General features: G+C 45.0%; 1 protein-coding gene across 1 annotated transcript in view; it reads left to right on the top strand.

The window, feature by feature from the left end:
* LOC104509627 (lysine-specific demethylase 2B-like) overlaps positions 1-18,200 on the top strand; it is a gene marked incomplete at both ends in the record, with an annotated part of 35,411 nt that overhangs the window by 7,957 nt on the left and 9,254 nt on the right. Inside the window, 2 exons of the mRNA XM_010151634.1 lie at positions 3,966-4,081; positions 10,545-10,671. Coding sequence (XP_010149936.1) covers positions 3,966-4,081; positions 10,545-10,671 — 243 coding nt within the window. The remainder of the gene's footprint in view (positions 1-3,965; positions 4,082-10,544; positions 10,672-18,200) is intronic.

The following is an 18,200-nucleotide window of genomic DNA, read 5'->3' as shown; positions in this document are numbered from 1 at the left end:
CCGGCAGAGGGTGACGTGGTCATACATGCCAGCAGAGCTGTCAGCCCCTCGACAAGTAACGGCACAGCGAAGGTGGGGCCGGCGGGATGTGTAGGTGTGGATGTTGCGGAAGCAATCCCCTTGGCCGTCCTTTTTGTCTTACGCGTACGTGCGGCTGGTGCCTGTTCTGGAGGTCTGTCTTCCTCTTTACAAACCTGCGTAATTGGGAAGCTTAGAAGATGGTTGTCTTGTTTGCAGATGCTCACAACGAACATCCTCCTCCTCAGTTTGTTGCCGAGTCGTGCTTGTGTCGAAGCTGTGGGATGAACTGAGTGTGCCATCCAAGCTTGTCTGCTCTCAGAACCCATTTCCTGGAAACTGTTTCCTGCTTCCTGCTCGTCTGTTTCCTCCTACTTTACTTTTCTGGTGCTGGCCTCTTCAGTTTTTCTCTGTACACAGTCTTGGTAATATTAGAACAGGAGATTTATTTTTATTTTTCCCCCTTTTCAACCTCTGTGCCAGTCTTACTGGGGTTTTCTACCTTGTCACTTCTCCACCTTTCTTGTCTAATCTTGCCCATAGTGTCCTGTGTCCCTGGAATACACCCTTGGTGCTTGTGTCACTGCAGTTCCAATATCACACGTACGTTCTTCAGGCAAGGCAAAACTATTTTGGGATGCAGCGTGCCTGAAAAAGCTGAGTGGCCAAAATCTGCCTTATGAGCGGTTGACTCCTGTCTCAGGGCTGTGTCCTGTAGCTGGCAGAGGGGCTGCGAGCTGGATCCTGCCTGTGGGAGCACATGAACTGCTGGGGATCTGGGGATTCCCTGGGTCTCTGCCCTGTGCCTTGCTCAACCTTGTTCAACAGCAGAGGGATGGTACCGTGGGCGTTGTCCTTGCTCCTCTCTGAGCTGTGCCTGGAGACCACCCTACGCACTGTGTTGGCTATGGGTAGGAACTTTACTTCCAAGGACTTCACAGTTAATGACTGATGCTTGGTCTCTGGCTTATTTTTATTTCCCCAACCTTGATGGATTTTGGAGCTTTGTTATTACATGGTTTTGTTATTGAGAACTGTGTCATCAAAAGCAGTATTTCCAGTCTTGTTACTAGAATACCTGCATCTTGAAGGATCTAGTGCTGTTAGTTCAAAAGTTAGGAGATGAAGGTACTAATTGTTTGTGAGATGAGTTTAGACCTAGATTATAAATGTAAGTAGGGAATTAAATACCTTATCTGCAGAACCAGAGGTTACCTCAGATACTTTAGGGAAGACTTTCAGTTTGCACCTCTACCAGCTCTTCACCAACACAGGACTGAAACTATATTCGTGTTCGTTCATCTTTCTGTTCAGGGTTTGCCATGTCTGGGACACATTTGTTAGAACGTTGACTCCAGCCAGAGATAGAACCTTTCACATTCCTCCCCAAAATGCTGGGACTGCTGCGGAGGCAGTCTAGAGGTTACTAACACACATGCCCTTGGCATCTCCTGGGAGCAGAGTCGAAAGGTCAAGGAAGGTGTGATGAGACTGAAACGCCCAAAGAGAAAGAAACAGTGAAACCAACTGCACTGCAGTGTGACATTTTCTCTGAGGAAGTATAATTTGTAGGAGGAGGCTGCTGTGTGATTGTAGTCAAAGCATACACTCGAGGAACAACTGTGTTGATGTGATTTCATTTTATGAATGGATATCTCATGATATTTCATGATATTTCTCAATGATATTTCATGTTGGATATCTCCTTTCTGCCTTTCATATAGAACTAGAAAGCCAGGTTTCAGCTCAGTTACTCCTTTTACTTAAGTTGTAAATGTTTGATAGCAAATTGTATTTAGAATAATGTTGTTCATTCCATTAAAATAACAGTGTTTGTACACTGACTGATCTGTGCTGAGAACTGCAGTGGGAAGCAGTGAGGACTCCTCAGTGTTCTGTTGCTAATTGGCGATTTCTGACCTGTCTCCTGCCCCCGCTCAGTTGTGTGGCTTTGGACAGTCATCTCACTTCTTTGAGCTTTGGTTGGTTCATCTCTAACACTGACAATTAAGCTGAATTACCACTCAGACTGACCCTGTGTTTCAGCACCTATCCAGTAGGTTGGCTTTGGGGACTCAGCAAGAGATTGGCCTAAGCATGTGGTTTCTGTTCTTTCCCCCAGCCACATAAATCCTTGATTACCTAGTGGAAGCCGTAGTCCCAGCTTCCTTGACCTTGGATCTTTTTTGCTTCCCAAAGACTAGGATCGGGAAGATAATTTATTTTTCTAGTAGTTTGCTCTTTGTACAGACTGATGTATTTCGTGTGAGGTGGTGAACTACTTCCGTTGTGAAGAATTTTTATAGTGTTGATGCATGGAGTTGCCATACCACCCTTACATGGAAAAAAAAAGTCTTCTCTAGTTGGTTGTTCTTGATTTGGAAGTAAAAAATGGACTGGATCGTTGATAGTGACTCTGTGTCTGGAGCAGGAAAGATGCGATAATACTGAGAGATGCCAGAGCTTTGAGCCACTTACTTTTTATACACATCGCATTGATCACGTGAAATCAGAGCTGTAAATTGAGCACTGGAACAGGTTACTCAGAGGGGTTGTGGAGTCTCCATCCAAGGAGACACCGAAAAGCCATCTGGACCTAGTTCTGGGCAGCTGGCTCTAGGTGGCCCTGCTGGACCAGGGGAGTTGGACCAGTGACCCTCAGAGGTCCTTTCCAAGCTCAGCCATCCCGTCATTCTGAAATTCAGAAAAAATGGATCCAGAGTGATGAGCTTGTGTTTCCAGGGAGAGATTTCTAGTGCTGAACTCTTTTCCCTCGTGTCTCTCTCCTACTGATAAGCCCTTAAATGAAAGCCCCGGTTCTGCCCTCTGCTGTGGCCCAAGGACTTCTCAGATACAGCTTTGCAGGTCTCTGTGGTGGAAGGATTGGTGCGGGGGAGAGCTTTCGTGGCTGCTAACTGGAGAACCCTTTAGGCTGAAAGGCATTTTCCTGCTCCCTCGCTGATCCTGAAGTGAAGGAAAGCTGCCACAGCTTTAATGGAAAGTACTGCACAGTTAGGAGAAAATTGACTGCCCCCTATGTTGCTTTGCTGTCTGCTGGTGTATAAATTGTAATGCTTTTCATTAAAAAAAGAAGAAGAAGAAAAAAAAGTGTCAGGTCTCTGTGGGTCCCAGATCATTAGCAGGATCGATTCCTTTTTCACTGCAGAGATCAGAGGCTACAGTCTTGCACAGCCAGTCCTGACGTACCAAGCAAACAATGCAGAAGGCAGAAGAGCTGGTGTGTGGCTGCCTGAACTGCTATGCCTGGATTTTTGTTGAGCTAGAAAATTCTTTCCTCGCTTTGGAGCTTGTGAGAGGAATTCAGTCCCTTGCAGGACTGGGTCAGAAGAGTCTCATCAGCTCCAGATCTGGAAATGTTAAGTCCCTTAACTTGGGGCTTGCAGCGAACAAGATTTTTCAGTTTCTTCAGGAAGTTGCTAATAGGATATGAAACTTGGAAGGAGAGCTGGTAGGAACCTGCAATTGTCGGCATCTGCAGATGTATGCTGTGGTGCTGGTGTGAAAGAAGTTTGTGACTCAGACCAGTTCTGCAGCCCTAGCCCACCACCACGACGATTTGCAGCCGTTCTGGAGGTGCCAGTAGATACATCTGAGAGCCCAGCGTACCGAACAGACTGAATTTACTTCTTAGTCATGGATGTGGTTGAGTCACAAGCTTGTGTGCTCTCAGTGAACACTGTAACTCTTCTGTGAACAAATAGAAGAACCCGATTTACAGGGGGTTGTAAGACTGTACATCATAAGATGCCGTTCTTCTGCTATGACTAGTCTTAAAGTGGGGCTACGAGTGTACCATTTAACCTCTCGCTGCTTAAACCTCGTCCCCTGCAGAATGGGGTTGATGGGGTTGTTAAATCTTGGTTATGAATTGCTCTGTAATACTACGTAGCATGAGGCATTCTCAGTTCTTTGCTTTCCCTCTTTAGGGTGGATACATGCGGTTTATACTCCAGTAGATTCTCTGGTGTTTGGTGGAAATATCCTGCATAGCTTTAATGTTCCCATGCAGCTTCGCATCTACGAAATTGAGGACAGAACAAGGGTAAGGATGCTTGATTCTCTTTTTAACTGAACCGTTCTTTGTGACTATGATCTGTCATAGTCTCTTTCTCATATTCCCTTCTGACAAACAAGAACTGACGGGATCTCCGTGTCAGAGTTGTTGAAACAAGAGGTAAACGTGAAGTAATGAGACTTTCAAATGTTGGCTATTTTTAGTGGGACTTACTCATCTGTTTTTCCCTACTTCCCACAGACGTGTCCCTTCTGTGTCTTTTGTCTGCCTGTTAAGCTTTCATAAACATCTTCCCTTTTGCACAAAAACATGTTGCGCTTTGCAGCCCTTTGTACCAGTACTTCTGGTAACCCCCTGCTCCCTGCACACCCGGAGCGGATGCCCGAGCCTGGAGGAGGAATGGGACTAGGATGGTTCTGCTGTCCACAGCTGAGTTGACAGAGCTGCACAGAGGTTGTGTGTGAAATGACTTATGTACTCTGCAGGGTTTTCTTCTACGGTGACTTGATACTGTGCAAGAATTTCTTGGAACAAAGAGAGTCTAGGGCAGGCTGTTAATCTGTGACGTTCATCTGGCTGTAGCATCCACCTGATGGGAGACAGTATTACATCTTGGAGGAGGTTACTGCGCGGCCTCTTCGTTGGGAGTGAAAAAATTATCCTTAATATATGGGCCACCTCATCATAGAATCACAGACTGGTTTGAGTTGGAAGGGACCTTAAAGCCCACCCAGTCCCACCCCCTGCCATGGGCAGGGACACCTTCCACTAGACCAGGTTGCTCCAAGCCTCATCCAGCCTGGCCTTGGACACTTCCAGGGATGGCGCATCCACAGCTTCTCTGGGCAACCTGTCCCAGTGCCTCCCCACCCTCCCCGGGAAGAACTTCTTCCTGATAATCCAAATATCCTGATAGTCATCATATAGTTTGCAGTTTCGTAACGTAGCGGAATCTGAAGGAAGTGCCATGGGTTTTGTGGGCTGTTAAATGAGCAGTGCCAGGCCATCCTAGCATGCTGGTGCAAAAACGGACCAGTGGGATGCAGATTCAGATGGGGACTTTGTGGCTGACTCTTTTGGGGACATTGCACTGAGAGAGTGCTGGTAAACCACTGCCACGGGTGCCAGCTACAGTGACAGTGGAGATTTGGGCTGGCAGAATGGCAGGAAGTGGCAACTCCTCTTCACTAAGAGAGTCTTAAAACGGAATGTCTGGGGCATCGGTGCAGTTCACTGTTGTTCACCTCTACAAGAGGCCACAGTTCTGGCTCCAAGTGGGCTTTTACCCCAAATCACTCTCTTTGCAATGGAAGTGCGCAGGCCTGAATCAGATACATGTGTTGTTTCAAAATGTGTCCTTGACTCAGCGAGAGGAAGGGTGTCCTGCCCCCAGCCTCTTTGCCAGCGCTCTGTTGGGAGGGGCTGATTCCTCACTTCACGCTGCAAAATGTGGTGGGAGCAGTTGGTTTCCTGGGGTGACTGTAATGAAGAGAAGGAATATTTAACAGAAAAAGTAATTCTCGGTGGAAGAGAGATGAAGACAAGAGCTGAAATTAGGGGAATTAGGACAGGGGGAATGTAGCAGAGAGCAGAAGTGGGGGTAGGACCAGGGTGGGGTTGAGCCTGGCTTTGGAGTGTCCCAAGGCAAGAATGTCAGGTGCCTTAAGAGTAGAGGGACCGGAAAAGGTAGTGATGGCAGAAGCAGGAAGGGGGGTCCCTGCAGCTGGACAGAGGTGCTGGGCATGGGGGGGTGTCAGAGTGACCATCAGGAGGAACTCTGCTGGGTATATACACTGCAGGTGCTCCGGAGGGGCACATGGTGTTGCCAGGAATGCTGCCAGCACAGGCAGCTTGCATGGAGAACGAATTGATGCCAGAAACAAGGTGTTTCCATTGATGTCTGTGGGGAAGATGGGAAGGGAACCCTCCTTTTCCTGAAGTAGTGGAAGAGCTGACATATTGTTCCCGCGGGATTTGAGCAGCCAAAGATCACAGCCCTGGGTTGTAACTGCTGGGCAGTGCTTCATGTCAGGCCCTTCTCCTTGGGAAGCTGGGTGCGGCTTTGGTCGCCCAAGCTGTTACACCAAGAGGCAGATTTCCCCGCAACAGCTGAGTATTTTGGTAACTTTTAGGAACTTACCGAGCCCGTTAGGCTGAAACGCCTTTGAAAAGTCACTCGCGGCGTGGTCCTTTGGGCAGGTTCTGTGAGCTGGCTATCTGCCTCTTTGACAAGGTCCTGACGGGGTTTTTTGGAAGGGGCTGCTGGACACTTGGAAATGCCAAATCAGACTGTTGCTCTTGTCATTTTTGGTTTAGACTTTCTTCAGTCTGTGTAGTTCTTAAGTATTTTTGGAGAGAAAACAATAAAGTGCTTTAAAAAAAGAGACTAACGGAAGCCAACAGCCCAGAATCTCCACGACTTCACCGAAACCATTTCAGCGCTTGTATGTGTGCTGGCAGTGTGTGACGCACAGCCTGTACCTGTGCTCACAGGCTTGGGCTTGTAGGCAGCCGGGTAATAAGAAAGCTGTTGTCAACAGTTGAAGAAGAGAAAGAATTTCTAGACAGAAACAAAACACAAGCCGTGCAACTAAGACAATCAGAAGTTTGATAAAAGGCAGGAAAATCAATACTGCCATTTAGAAATAATAACACCCCACCCCCCGAACCTAAAAATATCATGCAGGAATCTTGCAGAGGTAAATGTTTTCCAAACAGGATTCCAGTGTGTACACTTTACAAAATGTGATTGGCAAAGCAAATAATGTCTTTGAAACAATTCTATTCATAGGCTGGCTGGTGTGCAGGCTGGGTACAGTAGGTAGTTCACACAAATTTGCCAGTGTGAACATACTGCAAATGAGTTTCTCATCAGTATTGATCTTTCTATTGTGTATAGCTCAGAAGTAAATTACACGATGTGATTGACGAAGTAATTTGCCACACTCCCATCAAAGTGTAATACAGGTGTGTTTCCCCTCTTCGTTTTCCACAAAGCAATTTCATGGAGGTTTCACTGTGTTTAAACCTGCTATATAATGCTTAATCATCTTTGATTGCTGATATTCCCAGTAATTTTTATGCTAGGTGTAGTTGTTACTGTCTTAGCAGCTAAGACAAGAATAAATACATGGTTGAAATGGGAATGCTGATTTACAGCCTGATAAAATTGCCTATTTTATATACTTGTCATGCTTATTCTAGCTTAATTTCTCATATCCCTGGGAGACTTTTTAAGAGGGTTATAGCCATTTAAAAATAGTTTTAAGGAGTAATAAAAAACATGTGTATTGTTGGAAACAGCTCCTAATGTGCAATTGAGGTAAACAAATATTCTCCAGCCTTACAGTTTGTAGAGACTCTCATTTTGCAGTCTGGCTTTCCTGGAGGCCAATTAATGGCTAGTCAAATAGGCCAAGCTGTTTAGCTCTCTGCTAGACCAGCTTGAATAACTGCAAAGCAGGCTGCCACGCAGAGATTCATCATCTTGGCATAGGGGTGTTACAGCTCGGTATTGCCGAAGAGGAAGAATGTGTCAAACTTACTCCCAACTCATCTAAATTTAACTGTGTAAAATGCTTGAACATGGAGAGAGACAAAAGCACCCAAATACCTACGTAAGGTGGTCACTCACAGATGATTGTGTTTGCTACTGATTTTTGTTTTCTGGAATGGAAGAAGGTGTTTGAAGAGGAGAGATTAATTGTTTTGTAAATAATCAGAAATTGTTTTTCAGTGTTGTGATTAGATGGATTAAGCACAAGTGGAGTTTGTAATGATTTAATGGATGACGTGGAAGAGACTAACACTGTCTTAAGGAAAATGTGTGCCTTACTTGCTTAGGGTTTTTGTTTTGTTTTTTGGAGAGGGATATAAGTCTCCAAATAATTTCAGTTTAGCTGAAGAAATGGATCATATTCCAGAGAGGATTTTTCTCACTGTACAGGAATAATTAAAAAATTTATTCAGTGAATTGTAAATTATTAATCACAGAAGTTAGAGCTGGAAATGCCTATTAGATGATCTAGTTTATTTCCCTGCTGGTAGGGAATTTAGTCCTCTGGCAGTGTCCGGGTCAGATATTACACTTCAAATTGATCACAGAACACTTTTAATTTCTCCCTTTCTTTCTTTTATTCCTCCTCCACCCCACCCCACCCCCAGTGAGTTCATTTGACCCTAAGTGTACAATGGACAGAGTATGGACATCTACAGGATGCAGTTCACCTCCATAGTTAGTAAATGTCCAGGGATATCACGAAGAGCGTACTCCTCTCTACTTCTCCAGAAGGCAAAGTTTCAAAGCTTTTTAAAGCACTGTGAGACTTGCGTTATTGGCAGAAGGCGCCGTAGATCTTTGCACGGTATCTTTGCTACGAATGGTAGCTCTTACTGCTGCAGGTTGTGAAAGCAGAGCTTTCTCGGGCAAGTAGTGAGCTGCAGAGGCATGGAGGGGTTTGCTGTGGGTTGGAGCATGGATAGCGAGGCAATTAGGAACTCAAATTGAATATTAAAGATTGATACACGTAATGGGAGCACTGCATGCATTACTGCCTTGTCTTTCACATTGAATTAACATTGGTAACAACTAAATTTGGTGAAGCTCAGAATCTGTCAACAAATGTTGAGCAATGATGTCTTTAATATTCCCAGGCTTGTGGCTGAAAACCTTTTGAAGGCTGAGGGGTGGAAGGCGGCTTCCTGTTTGTAAGTCAATTCTTTGCAAATTTTGTTTCCTGCAGTGCTCTCTTGGAAAAATTTGAGTTCCTTTATTAGCATATATTTTAGCATGGCTAATTTCCCTTGTGTTCCGTAATAGTGATAAGTGACTCCATCTCTTCCTTATGACAAATAACTAAACTGAAGGAAAGATACTCTCCAATGCAAAAAGGCCCTGGGTTAAATGTTCTCACATTTAGGGGGATGCTGCTTGGTTCGTGCTTTTTTTTTATCCTTCTGTGTTTTGGTGTGTGTGCTCTGTAGTGAACAACACAGGGTAACATTTGAAAGGGTGCAGTGTTGCTGGGTGCCAGACCCATAGCAACGTGCAGTTAAGATTTGCCAGCTCCATTGGTGTGGAATTCAAGAGCTCTTAACTTCTGGGAATCGCCGTGGGGTATTTAAATCCTACACTGTGATAGATTTAGTGGGACAGTACAGTATATTTTCCCATTGTTACATTTTGTTTTACTGCTAAAAGTGTTTGCACTTCCTGTGCCATGGGAACAGAAGCAAGTTCTTCGTCCACCTTGGGGACAGTTTATTTGGTGTGCTCAGCGCTTACATCGCCACGCAGTTGTTTCGGCAGCGCCTGCTTTGCTGAGCTGAACCCAAGTTTCCAGGTGCTGCGTCAGTGGTTCTGTTTAGACTTCACTGGTTTTCTTGGGTGGTCTGGGGTGGTGTTTTGGGTTTGTATTTTTAAATATGGCTTTCTAAGATCATGCTCCTTTCTGGTGCGGTCCAGCTTTCCACTGAAGGTGGGTGGATGCCTCTTGGCTAGGTGAGCAGTTAATATGCATAGAATATCTGGAAGCAGTTCCTGTAATCCCAGTGCAGTGCTTGCACACAAGCCTGCAAAATGCAAATTTCTGTGCCACCGGGAGAAAGAAGTGTAGGGTGTAAGTACAAGTGCATGCAAGATGCATGGCGTCCGTTTTTAACACATCACAATAGATACACACATGTCCTTGCATTTTAGGAACTTCACAGGTTCTTCTTTGGTACAGCGACCTCCCATGGATAGAAAACTATGCTGGAAAGGAAGGAAACTCACTTTGTTTACTTTTGAATCTGAAATAATCTCGCAAATACGCAGTGTTGGAGAATAAGCTTTTTGTGGGAGAAGAACAGGTCTGAGGTGTAAGAAAAAGTGCACAGCTTGATGGGATCTTTTGTCAAAATCTTGCTTTTCTATTCTGTTTGTGGCAAAGCTAACTCGCTACCAAGATGTTAAGAGTATACCACATAAGGGATTTTTACTTTGAATGTGTGTGATCATTTGTTTAATCAAATTGTTGTGGAGACCATAAATGAAGAAGATGTATTTCCTGCTTGACTCATTTTAGGTAACGCTGCCATTTTCATAAAAATCATGTCATAGTGTTTAGAAAATTAAAAAAAGCCTTTTGAATTTTAGAGACTAACATCTGTATGTGACCACCCTATGTTTACACAGTAGGTATGTAATACCATAGGGGCCATCCATCAGTTTCATAATTTCACGAGAACACAAACCCTTTCCTCTCCCACCACCCCAAGAGGATACAAATTAGTGAACCACGAAATGATGCTATCATGGCAGGCAGGCAGGCAGGCTCCTCATTTCGTATGCTGAAGGCATACATCTCACTCGGCTCCCACCCTCTCTCTCCCCTCCCCCTCCTGCATACTGTTTTGTGCTCTTGATAACATGATGAGAATGATGACTGGCCCTTGTGCTGCAAACTTGTCTCCCTTCCCCGTGGACTGACTGTCTCGATCTTGCTTTCAGGTGCATGCCAAATTCCGTTATCCTTTCTACTATGAAATGTGCTGGTATGTTCTGGAGAGATACGTGTCCTGTGTGACCCAGCGCTGCCACCTCAGCAAAGAGTACCAGAGAGAATCAATGTTAATTGGTGAGTGAATCCTTTGAGTGCGTGTTCCGAACCGGTGCTGCCACCCTAGGCTAGTTACCGCTCTGGTTTCTGCAAAGCAGATTATCAATTGCATTGGAGAACTGTAGAAATTCTAATGAATTATTTCTTTATTTTGGGGCGAGGAAGGTTTTGACTCTTAAGCATTTCCATGAAGTACCAACCTACTTTGAATTACATTTATTGAGCATTCCCTTAGCAAGCGGATCCCAGAAAAAGAATTTTTGGATGCGTTTGTTCCTTGGTTTCAGTAGTGTTTGTGTTGAGAAGATCTGCCAAGCAGCTGAGGATTTACTGCCATGTTTGGCACAGTACTTCAGTAGCCAGAAATGTGTGCATTGCAAATGTGCTCTGGTGGGGTGGATATTTAGTCCTTTTATAGTGTCTCCTCTACAGCACGTGTTATGGTCACTAAACCTGGCTTCTTTCTCTTCTCTTTAATCTCTGCTTCAGTTCTGTTTGGTGCCTGACGTCTAGTTCTGCAGAATAACAAACCCAGGAAAACATCTACACAAATCTATGTGATCTATAGCCTAAGTGTAGGGAGGTGAAAGAAACCTGCACAGTAGCTGAAATGGTCCATAGCAGAGAGGGATAGATGGGCCTGAAGTGAGTGATGGGAGCTTTACATCAAGGTGTGACAATTCCAGTTGTTCCTTTGCTGGGCCTGCCCTCTTTCTCCTCCCTTAAGAGAACAAGAGGGTGGACCATATTGCCTCCCTGCTCTTAAGCAATGGCTGAAAGTGCCACAAGCACCAGCTACATCTCAACTGATAACACATGAAGGGTGGAGGAGAACTAAAGTATTTCTGTGCCTTCTGGTCCCTGAGGCCGTTTGGGAGTGAACCTGGCATGGTTGGATCTACTCTGGGCTCTGGACGGAGGAGGGAAATGATCACCTACTGGCATAATTCTTAGTAGAAGGGATTTAAGAAGTTATGGACAGACATCACTCTCCTGTGAGTTTTGCTGACCAAGACTAACTTGAGGGAGCTAAGTCTGTGTAGGTAGACAAGGGAATGTTCTTGGAATCCCTAGGAATTTGGGCACTTCGCATTTTGTCTCCTCTTTGCTCTGTGAGACTCCAGTCAGAAGGGTTGGTTAAGCAGGAATTCTGTGTGGAGGAATTGTTCTCTTTACATAAGATCATTCTAGAAGAAAGGACGAATTAGCCCCTTGGATCAGCTCTTCAAATGCAGTGACAAAACTCCAATAACTGTATATTCTTGGAAAATAAGGAACAACCTTTCATTGCCTAGGCCACTGGCATGGAAGGAGGCTCATCGTGCAGACAGGGTGGCGTTGCCAGATCGCTGAAGTGTAGTTTCAGAACAAATTAGATGTGGAGAGTGGATGGTTCAGGATATTGAGATGGGACCTTTTTTAGCTAAATCACCACTGTGAATGCTGGCCCAGCTTAGTAATTACGGATAATGGTTTGGTGATCCCCAGAAATGTGCCTCAGTCCAGTTACTAGCTGAGAGATACTCAAATCATATAAAAGCTCACTGGTAGCCATAGGCGTCTGGTGTCTAGAGGGAAAAGGTTTGTTTTGCGTGACCAAAGTGCCAACTGCAAAGGCATCAGGAAAAGGAGCCTGGTTATTTGGCAAATGGTTTGGTGGCAGCGTTGCCTGGGCTTTGTTGTCTCCTATGGTGGCTCCAGTTGTTGCCCAAGTGGAAACTGAATATTAAACTGCTTTGCTGCTTTTTGGGCATGGTCCTACGGTCATTTCAAGCTACTGTGAGAAATAAGCTGCTCTCACAAGACTCTTCTGTTTTGTGAACTCTAGAGATGGGGCGGTTGTCCTGTGAGCTGAATCAGTTCAGTGATTCCACTGAAAATTAACCCCCCTGAAAATGAATGTTATCAGCAGGATTGGTGAGCCGATCTGACTTGCAGCCTTAGTGCGCGGTTGCAGGTGCTGAAGTAGGTGCTGAGGGTCTGGCAGGGCAGATCCTGAGCTGCTGTTACTGCCTTGAATGGATCAGTGCTTTCAGCTTAGTGCAGTGGTATCTGCTGACAGCGTGTAGTTCATCCACCTGCCTCCTGTCGCTTGGCTTCCGAGTACGAGTGTGCTGATAGAATCTCTGACACTGACATCCAGGGCCTTTCTCTCCAGGAGAGACAGAGGTATCCTCTTCTTGTCAGAAACTTGCTTTTCATTTCTTGGCAGAATCTTAACCTTAAAAATAATTATTTAACTGGGGATTGTCGTTCAAAAACCCAGATCTACGGTATCTACTGGATCTTTCACTTTGGCATTTGTCAAATTCAAAGGAGTAGAGGGACGTTATTTACCTTTACAACGCGGCGCTGCTTTGCTCTGTGTGAGTCGTGCTGTTTCACATACTCGCTTGTCTTTTAATTGACCTCATTGTCCAGCTTCTCGACTCAAATAAGCGTCCACCAACTGTAATCCTTGAATTACACTTGTTTATTCCGTGGTGTCTGTATCCAAGTATCATTTACCTGTTGTGGGATAGGAGCTCTGAGTGAGGTCAGTGTTCCAGAGCCTCACCGCTTTGTTTTTAAGATTTTCTGAACTGCAAAGGTCCTTAAATTGTCTATTCCTTAGAGACTTCTCTATCTGCAAACCATTTCTTGATTTCCCACGAGAGAATATCCCTTGATGAAGAGTTTCCCGTTATTGTCCGTAAGGAGTACTGAAACAAAGTACTTCACTTCTCTGCAGACCTCTCAATAGGATTGTCCTTCTTGGTTTAAGGAAAAATTCTTCACATCCTTGTACTCGTTTTCAGACATTTCTGCTGAAAAATGTTAATGTTTCTCTCGTTTTATTTAATAATTTCTTTGACATAATTTGTTCCCAACGTCTACTCTCTACCTTTGCTTTTGGGTGCTAGAACTTGCTATTTTTCACCCTTGAGCTGCTTTCTCAGATGCCTTCCGATACAGTGCTCTTGGTGGATCTTAGGCGCTGGGAAGCAACAGTTGATTATTAGTTGAGGAGGACATCCAGCCGAGAGCGTGGGAGGCTGCCTCATGGTCTCTGGGATTCACGGGGTGGTAGTTTTCATAGAATTGGTCAAGATCCTATTCTCCTGCGTGGAAAAAAAAAGGAGATGACTGTGGTGATAGAGAACAGTGAATGCAGAAAACCGTGTTCATCTGCAATTGTGTTTTAAGGATATCTTTAGACTTTTCCCACTATGTTTTCATTACAGTATTCATTTCCTTTGACATGAAGGTTGCCAAATTCAGAGTGACTCTTTTAAGACATCACCTACTCATGAAAATGGATTGCTGTGATTGTGTTGCGATACCTCTGTCCCGACAGCTGTACGCTAGTAGAGTAACTTACATTGCCCTTGGTATTTCTGTCTCCACTCAAACTGAATAATGAATGTTCCCACTCCCTAAATAAAAATGTCTGCCCTGCGAAGTGGGCTGGAAGATGACGATGCAGCTTCCTTTCCCACTCTTCAGGCCCAGAATGGCTTTTCAGGCAGTTGCCTCCTAGTTAGTGTGTGAGACTGTTCTTTCTCAGATCCCTCTGCAGAAGGGCAAACGCTCGGGGGAACGGTGACACGACAGCAATCACAGGCTGCTGTAAAAGCACACCATCTCTCTTTCACTCCCTTCTTTTCTTTTCCGTGTCCCTCTCAACTGTGACATTTGTCCTGCTGGCTGAAATCAGAAAGGGAGCCTGTTTGGGTTTCCTACTCAGTCTGGGCAGGCACTGTTTCGGGATGGGTATGTCTTCATTATTTTTACTCTTATCAGGAATGAGTCTGTACTGGATGTTTTCAACCACAATTGACCTTCAGTGAGATACGGATCTTGAGAGTGAGCTGACAAAGAGTAATTGGGAGAAGATACTGGGCTATCAAAAATGTGCTCTCTCTGTAGCCTGCAGCTTTTAAGATTCCCATTGCTAAAATTTTATCAGGATGGCTCTAATGGTATGTTAAGCCTGATGGATGAAGAAAATACACTCTCTGGCACAGTGAAGGAGACGTGTCTTTTTTTTTTCCTCCTCCTCAGGGGGTAGGACAGATTTGCTTATGATAGACAGGTACTGGACGATACTGAGTGATTTCTGTGTGGGGTGCTCCATGCAGTGATATGTTTCCAGTATGCTCAGCTTTTTTCCTGCTAATTAAAATGGTATTGCTGTCTTTAGCAGATCAAGAGCAACTGCTGCTCCCAAGTGACAGTGTTAGGGTTCGGAGCTGGGAATGGCAAGGTAGATATTACACACTGGAGTGTTCTAAAGAGTTTAGAAAGCTTTCATAATTACACCTCACCCCCCTCCCTTACTTTAAAGTTCTCTAATACACCAAGTTGCTTTTCAGCAAGGAAAGAAACTGCGTATAATTACCCTCCTTGTACAAGTAGGTAACTGTGGGGAAAGTTAAGTGATTTGCCCAAAACCACAGGGAAGTGAACTGCTATAGAAAAGAAGGTATTTCTAGCTCATTGTCCTGTGGTCCAGTCTGTGCTGCTCCTCCTTTTCACCAAGTTGTATCACTGATTGGTTTGTACAGGCTGGTTTTATTTGCTTTGAGATGGAGAGTGGTGAAGGTCTTTTTGCACTAAGTTGTATGGGAGCTCAGGCTGGAAAACCCCTCTGAAACTGGAGTTCTAGCCAGTGCGTTGACTCAGAAGAAGAAACCACGGTTACACTTAGCAGCAGCTCTTTGCCATGGAGAGACTTTATAAACCAGAAGCCTCCAAGTCAGTGGAACCCTGGTAATACGGTGCTTAAAATGAGCTTCTTGACGACGTAAATGCAGATTATGCTCACGTAGGGCCTTGGCTTACAGCATCAGTCAGATACTGTGTCCGTTAAAATGAATAAATAAAAATCATGGCATGTTGCATTACAACAAAACACTTGAAAAGACAAAACCGAACCCTCCTCATGTGGGAGTTATCCTTCCATTATTGTTTCCCTTGGCTTTTTTTTTTTTATATTAGCAGCAGTAGCAGCCAGTTGTCTTTTGAAAGCAGTCCACTCCTGATCTGATGGTGCAATAGTGCCATAATTCCCTGGCACTCCAGGACAGACAAATGCACTTCAGGTTAATAGCAAGCCCTGTCCCCACAGGTGAAGGTAGGCAAGGCATCGTGCCAGGCTTGCAGAGGACAGGCCACGGGGCACTTGTTCGGTTCATTTTGAGGTTAGATTTACATGATTTTTGTCTCTCTGTCGCCAGGTGAGGCTGGCACAGCAGGGCCTGTCTTGTGCAGACAGCCGGTGGCAGCTGGCAGAACAGAATTGCTGCCCCCCTTCTGATGGGAATAGGCTCCCAGTATGCTGTGGTGTCCCACTCTGCTTGCCTTTTGTTTCCCTAGATTAGAGCAAGAGACAAAACGTGGAGAGATCTCTTGAAGGCAGTTTTCTCCTAGTGCCAGAGCAGTACTTGGAGTCCATTACTCACACCAGCGTAGCATTATCTCTTGTTTTTGTCAGGCCTTACCTGTGCTTGCGACTTGCCCCAGTTAGAGCCCTTTGTTCCGGCTCCGCAGAGCCACAGCATAGGAAGACACAAATGTAATTTTCTTTTTGCAGATTTATGCCAATTTCTGTTAATAACACAATATTTATACCCCTTTCTGTTAATGTACTGGTAGCACAGGGATGTGTACCTGCTTTCACCTTGCAGCACTGGCATCTTCTCCCACCTAGACTGGGCTTTTGTGCTGCAGTCAGTTGTGAAACAGCTCACCAGGGCAGTGTGGCTTAGCGACGTGGCTCCAGCCCTGGGTCTGAGAGCCTGGATTCTGATTCCTGGTTTTGTCCTAGATTTGACGTGTGACAATGAGCAACATCGTGCTTTCTCCCAGGCATCTGTTTCCTCAGCTGTAAAATGGGAGAATGACATAAGCTGATTATGTAGCTTTTTGAGGTGGGTAAGTGTGCTAGCTACTGTGGACAAAGGAAAAAACTGTTCAGTAAAAGTTGGATAACCTGGAGGGTGTTAAATGTTCTGATAAAGATATTTTCTAATCCTGTTTATTTTTCTGAGAGAAGCATGGGGGTGTATCAGCACAGACCAGAGAGGAGGAGCTGCTTTGGAGCGTTGCATGCCCCCACCTCAGCACACAAAATAAACGGTGCAGTGCTTCTTTGTGGGGAAGCTTTTCTGGAGGGGTGCAGGGAGGAGGTTAGCCTGCACTGTGGATGGAGCTGGGTTTGGCTGTGACCAGCCGTCCTGGTAGCTGGCATGTTTTGTGACTCATCTTTTTACAAGTATTTCAGCTGAAGCATGCCTTTCAGTGAGGAATTTTATGGCCATTTTGGTTCTGAGGAAAAATGCAAATGACTGAAGGAGTAGACTGGACAGAGATGCTTTATTTTTGCAGACGCTGTAGCAACAGCACATCTACCCCGAGCAGCAGAAAGTGGCCGACTGGTGTCTCGTGGGTGCTGACACACTGCGGTGCACCTGGCTGCACAGTTTTGGTTTGACAGAAAACGTCCTCGGGCAGCTACTCTGCCACGGCCTGTTGCGTCTTCCTCACCCAGCTGATAGGTAACACACACGTTTTGCAAGAAGATGGTACAGAGTATGTGAGAGACAAGGAGCTTCTCTGTGATGGGGATGGATTTGCCAGCTTGGAACTGGGCTTCAGCGTTTGTTTTGAATCTGACACTTAAACAACCGGATGCTGAGCTTTTTCTTTAATGTCCATTTAATCCTTCCTTCAGCATGAGTCACATAGTTCTGATCCAGAGCTACTGCGCTGCAAAGCATGAAAGCTGGGCAAGGAACTTTTCATTAATTGTTCACTCGCTTTTTTCTGTGTGACTTCTGTTTCCTTTGCAGCGTGTTTTTGTTTGCAGCTGTATCTCATACCCATTTCAGCCACTACTAAAATTCCCGTTGACTTAACTGGGTGTTGCCAGCGTTAACTCTGTTTTTTTTTGCTAGCCTGCATCCAGTGGTGTTCCTTTAGTAAAGGAAATGGTGTCTAATAAGTAAGAAACTACCTGTGCTTTAGGGAACCTTGGCCACTAGTTCCCTACATTTGCTTCCACTGCTTGGTTGCACGGGGTTGGGTAACAGTTGGGATTTTTACAGTGAAGCTTAGTTTTATACTAAGATTAACAGTTCTTTAGGCTCAGAAACTTGCCTTTCAGTTTTCCCGAGAAGTACCTAGAATGTATCTGGGATGGAATTAAGAGAAAGTGTCATGTAACTGTGTGACAGTCCTTGCATTTCTTGGTGTTTAGGCTCCTTGTCTGTAAAGTGAGCGTTGTTGTAATCTCCTGTCTCAGAAGAGCAATGAGTATTCACGCAGTAACAAGTGAGGATTCTCGTTTTACCAACAGTTGCTCGCAAAGAGAAGTATTGAGAAGTTGATTTTGTGCTGTGCAGAGTTCCTGGAAGAGTGATGATGTACAGCATTTTAACATGCTTTCTCCCATCGTTCTTCCCCTCCTCTTTCTGTGCTAACTCTCCTCTTAAAGCTGTAAGGCTGCCGAATCTGGTCGTCTTCGGATTTGCGGGAAAATTAATTGTGTGTGACTTAAGAGCTCT

The sequence above is a fragment of the Eurypyga helias genome, unplaced genomic scaffold (assembly GCF_000690775.1).
Source record: "Eurypyga helias isolate BGI_N326 unplaced genomic scaffold, ASM69077v1 scaffold5390, whole genome shotgun sequence".
NCBI classification, from domain to species: domain Eukaryota; kingdom Metazoa; phylum Chordata; class Aves; order Eurypygiformes; family Eurypygidae; genus Eurypyga; species Eurypyga helias.
Note: the sequence above shows the minus strand (reverse complement) of the source record. Positions and strands in the feature narration are given on the sequence as shown.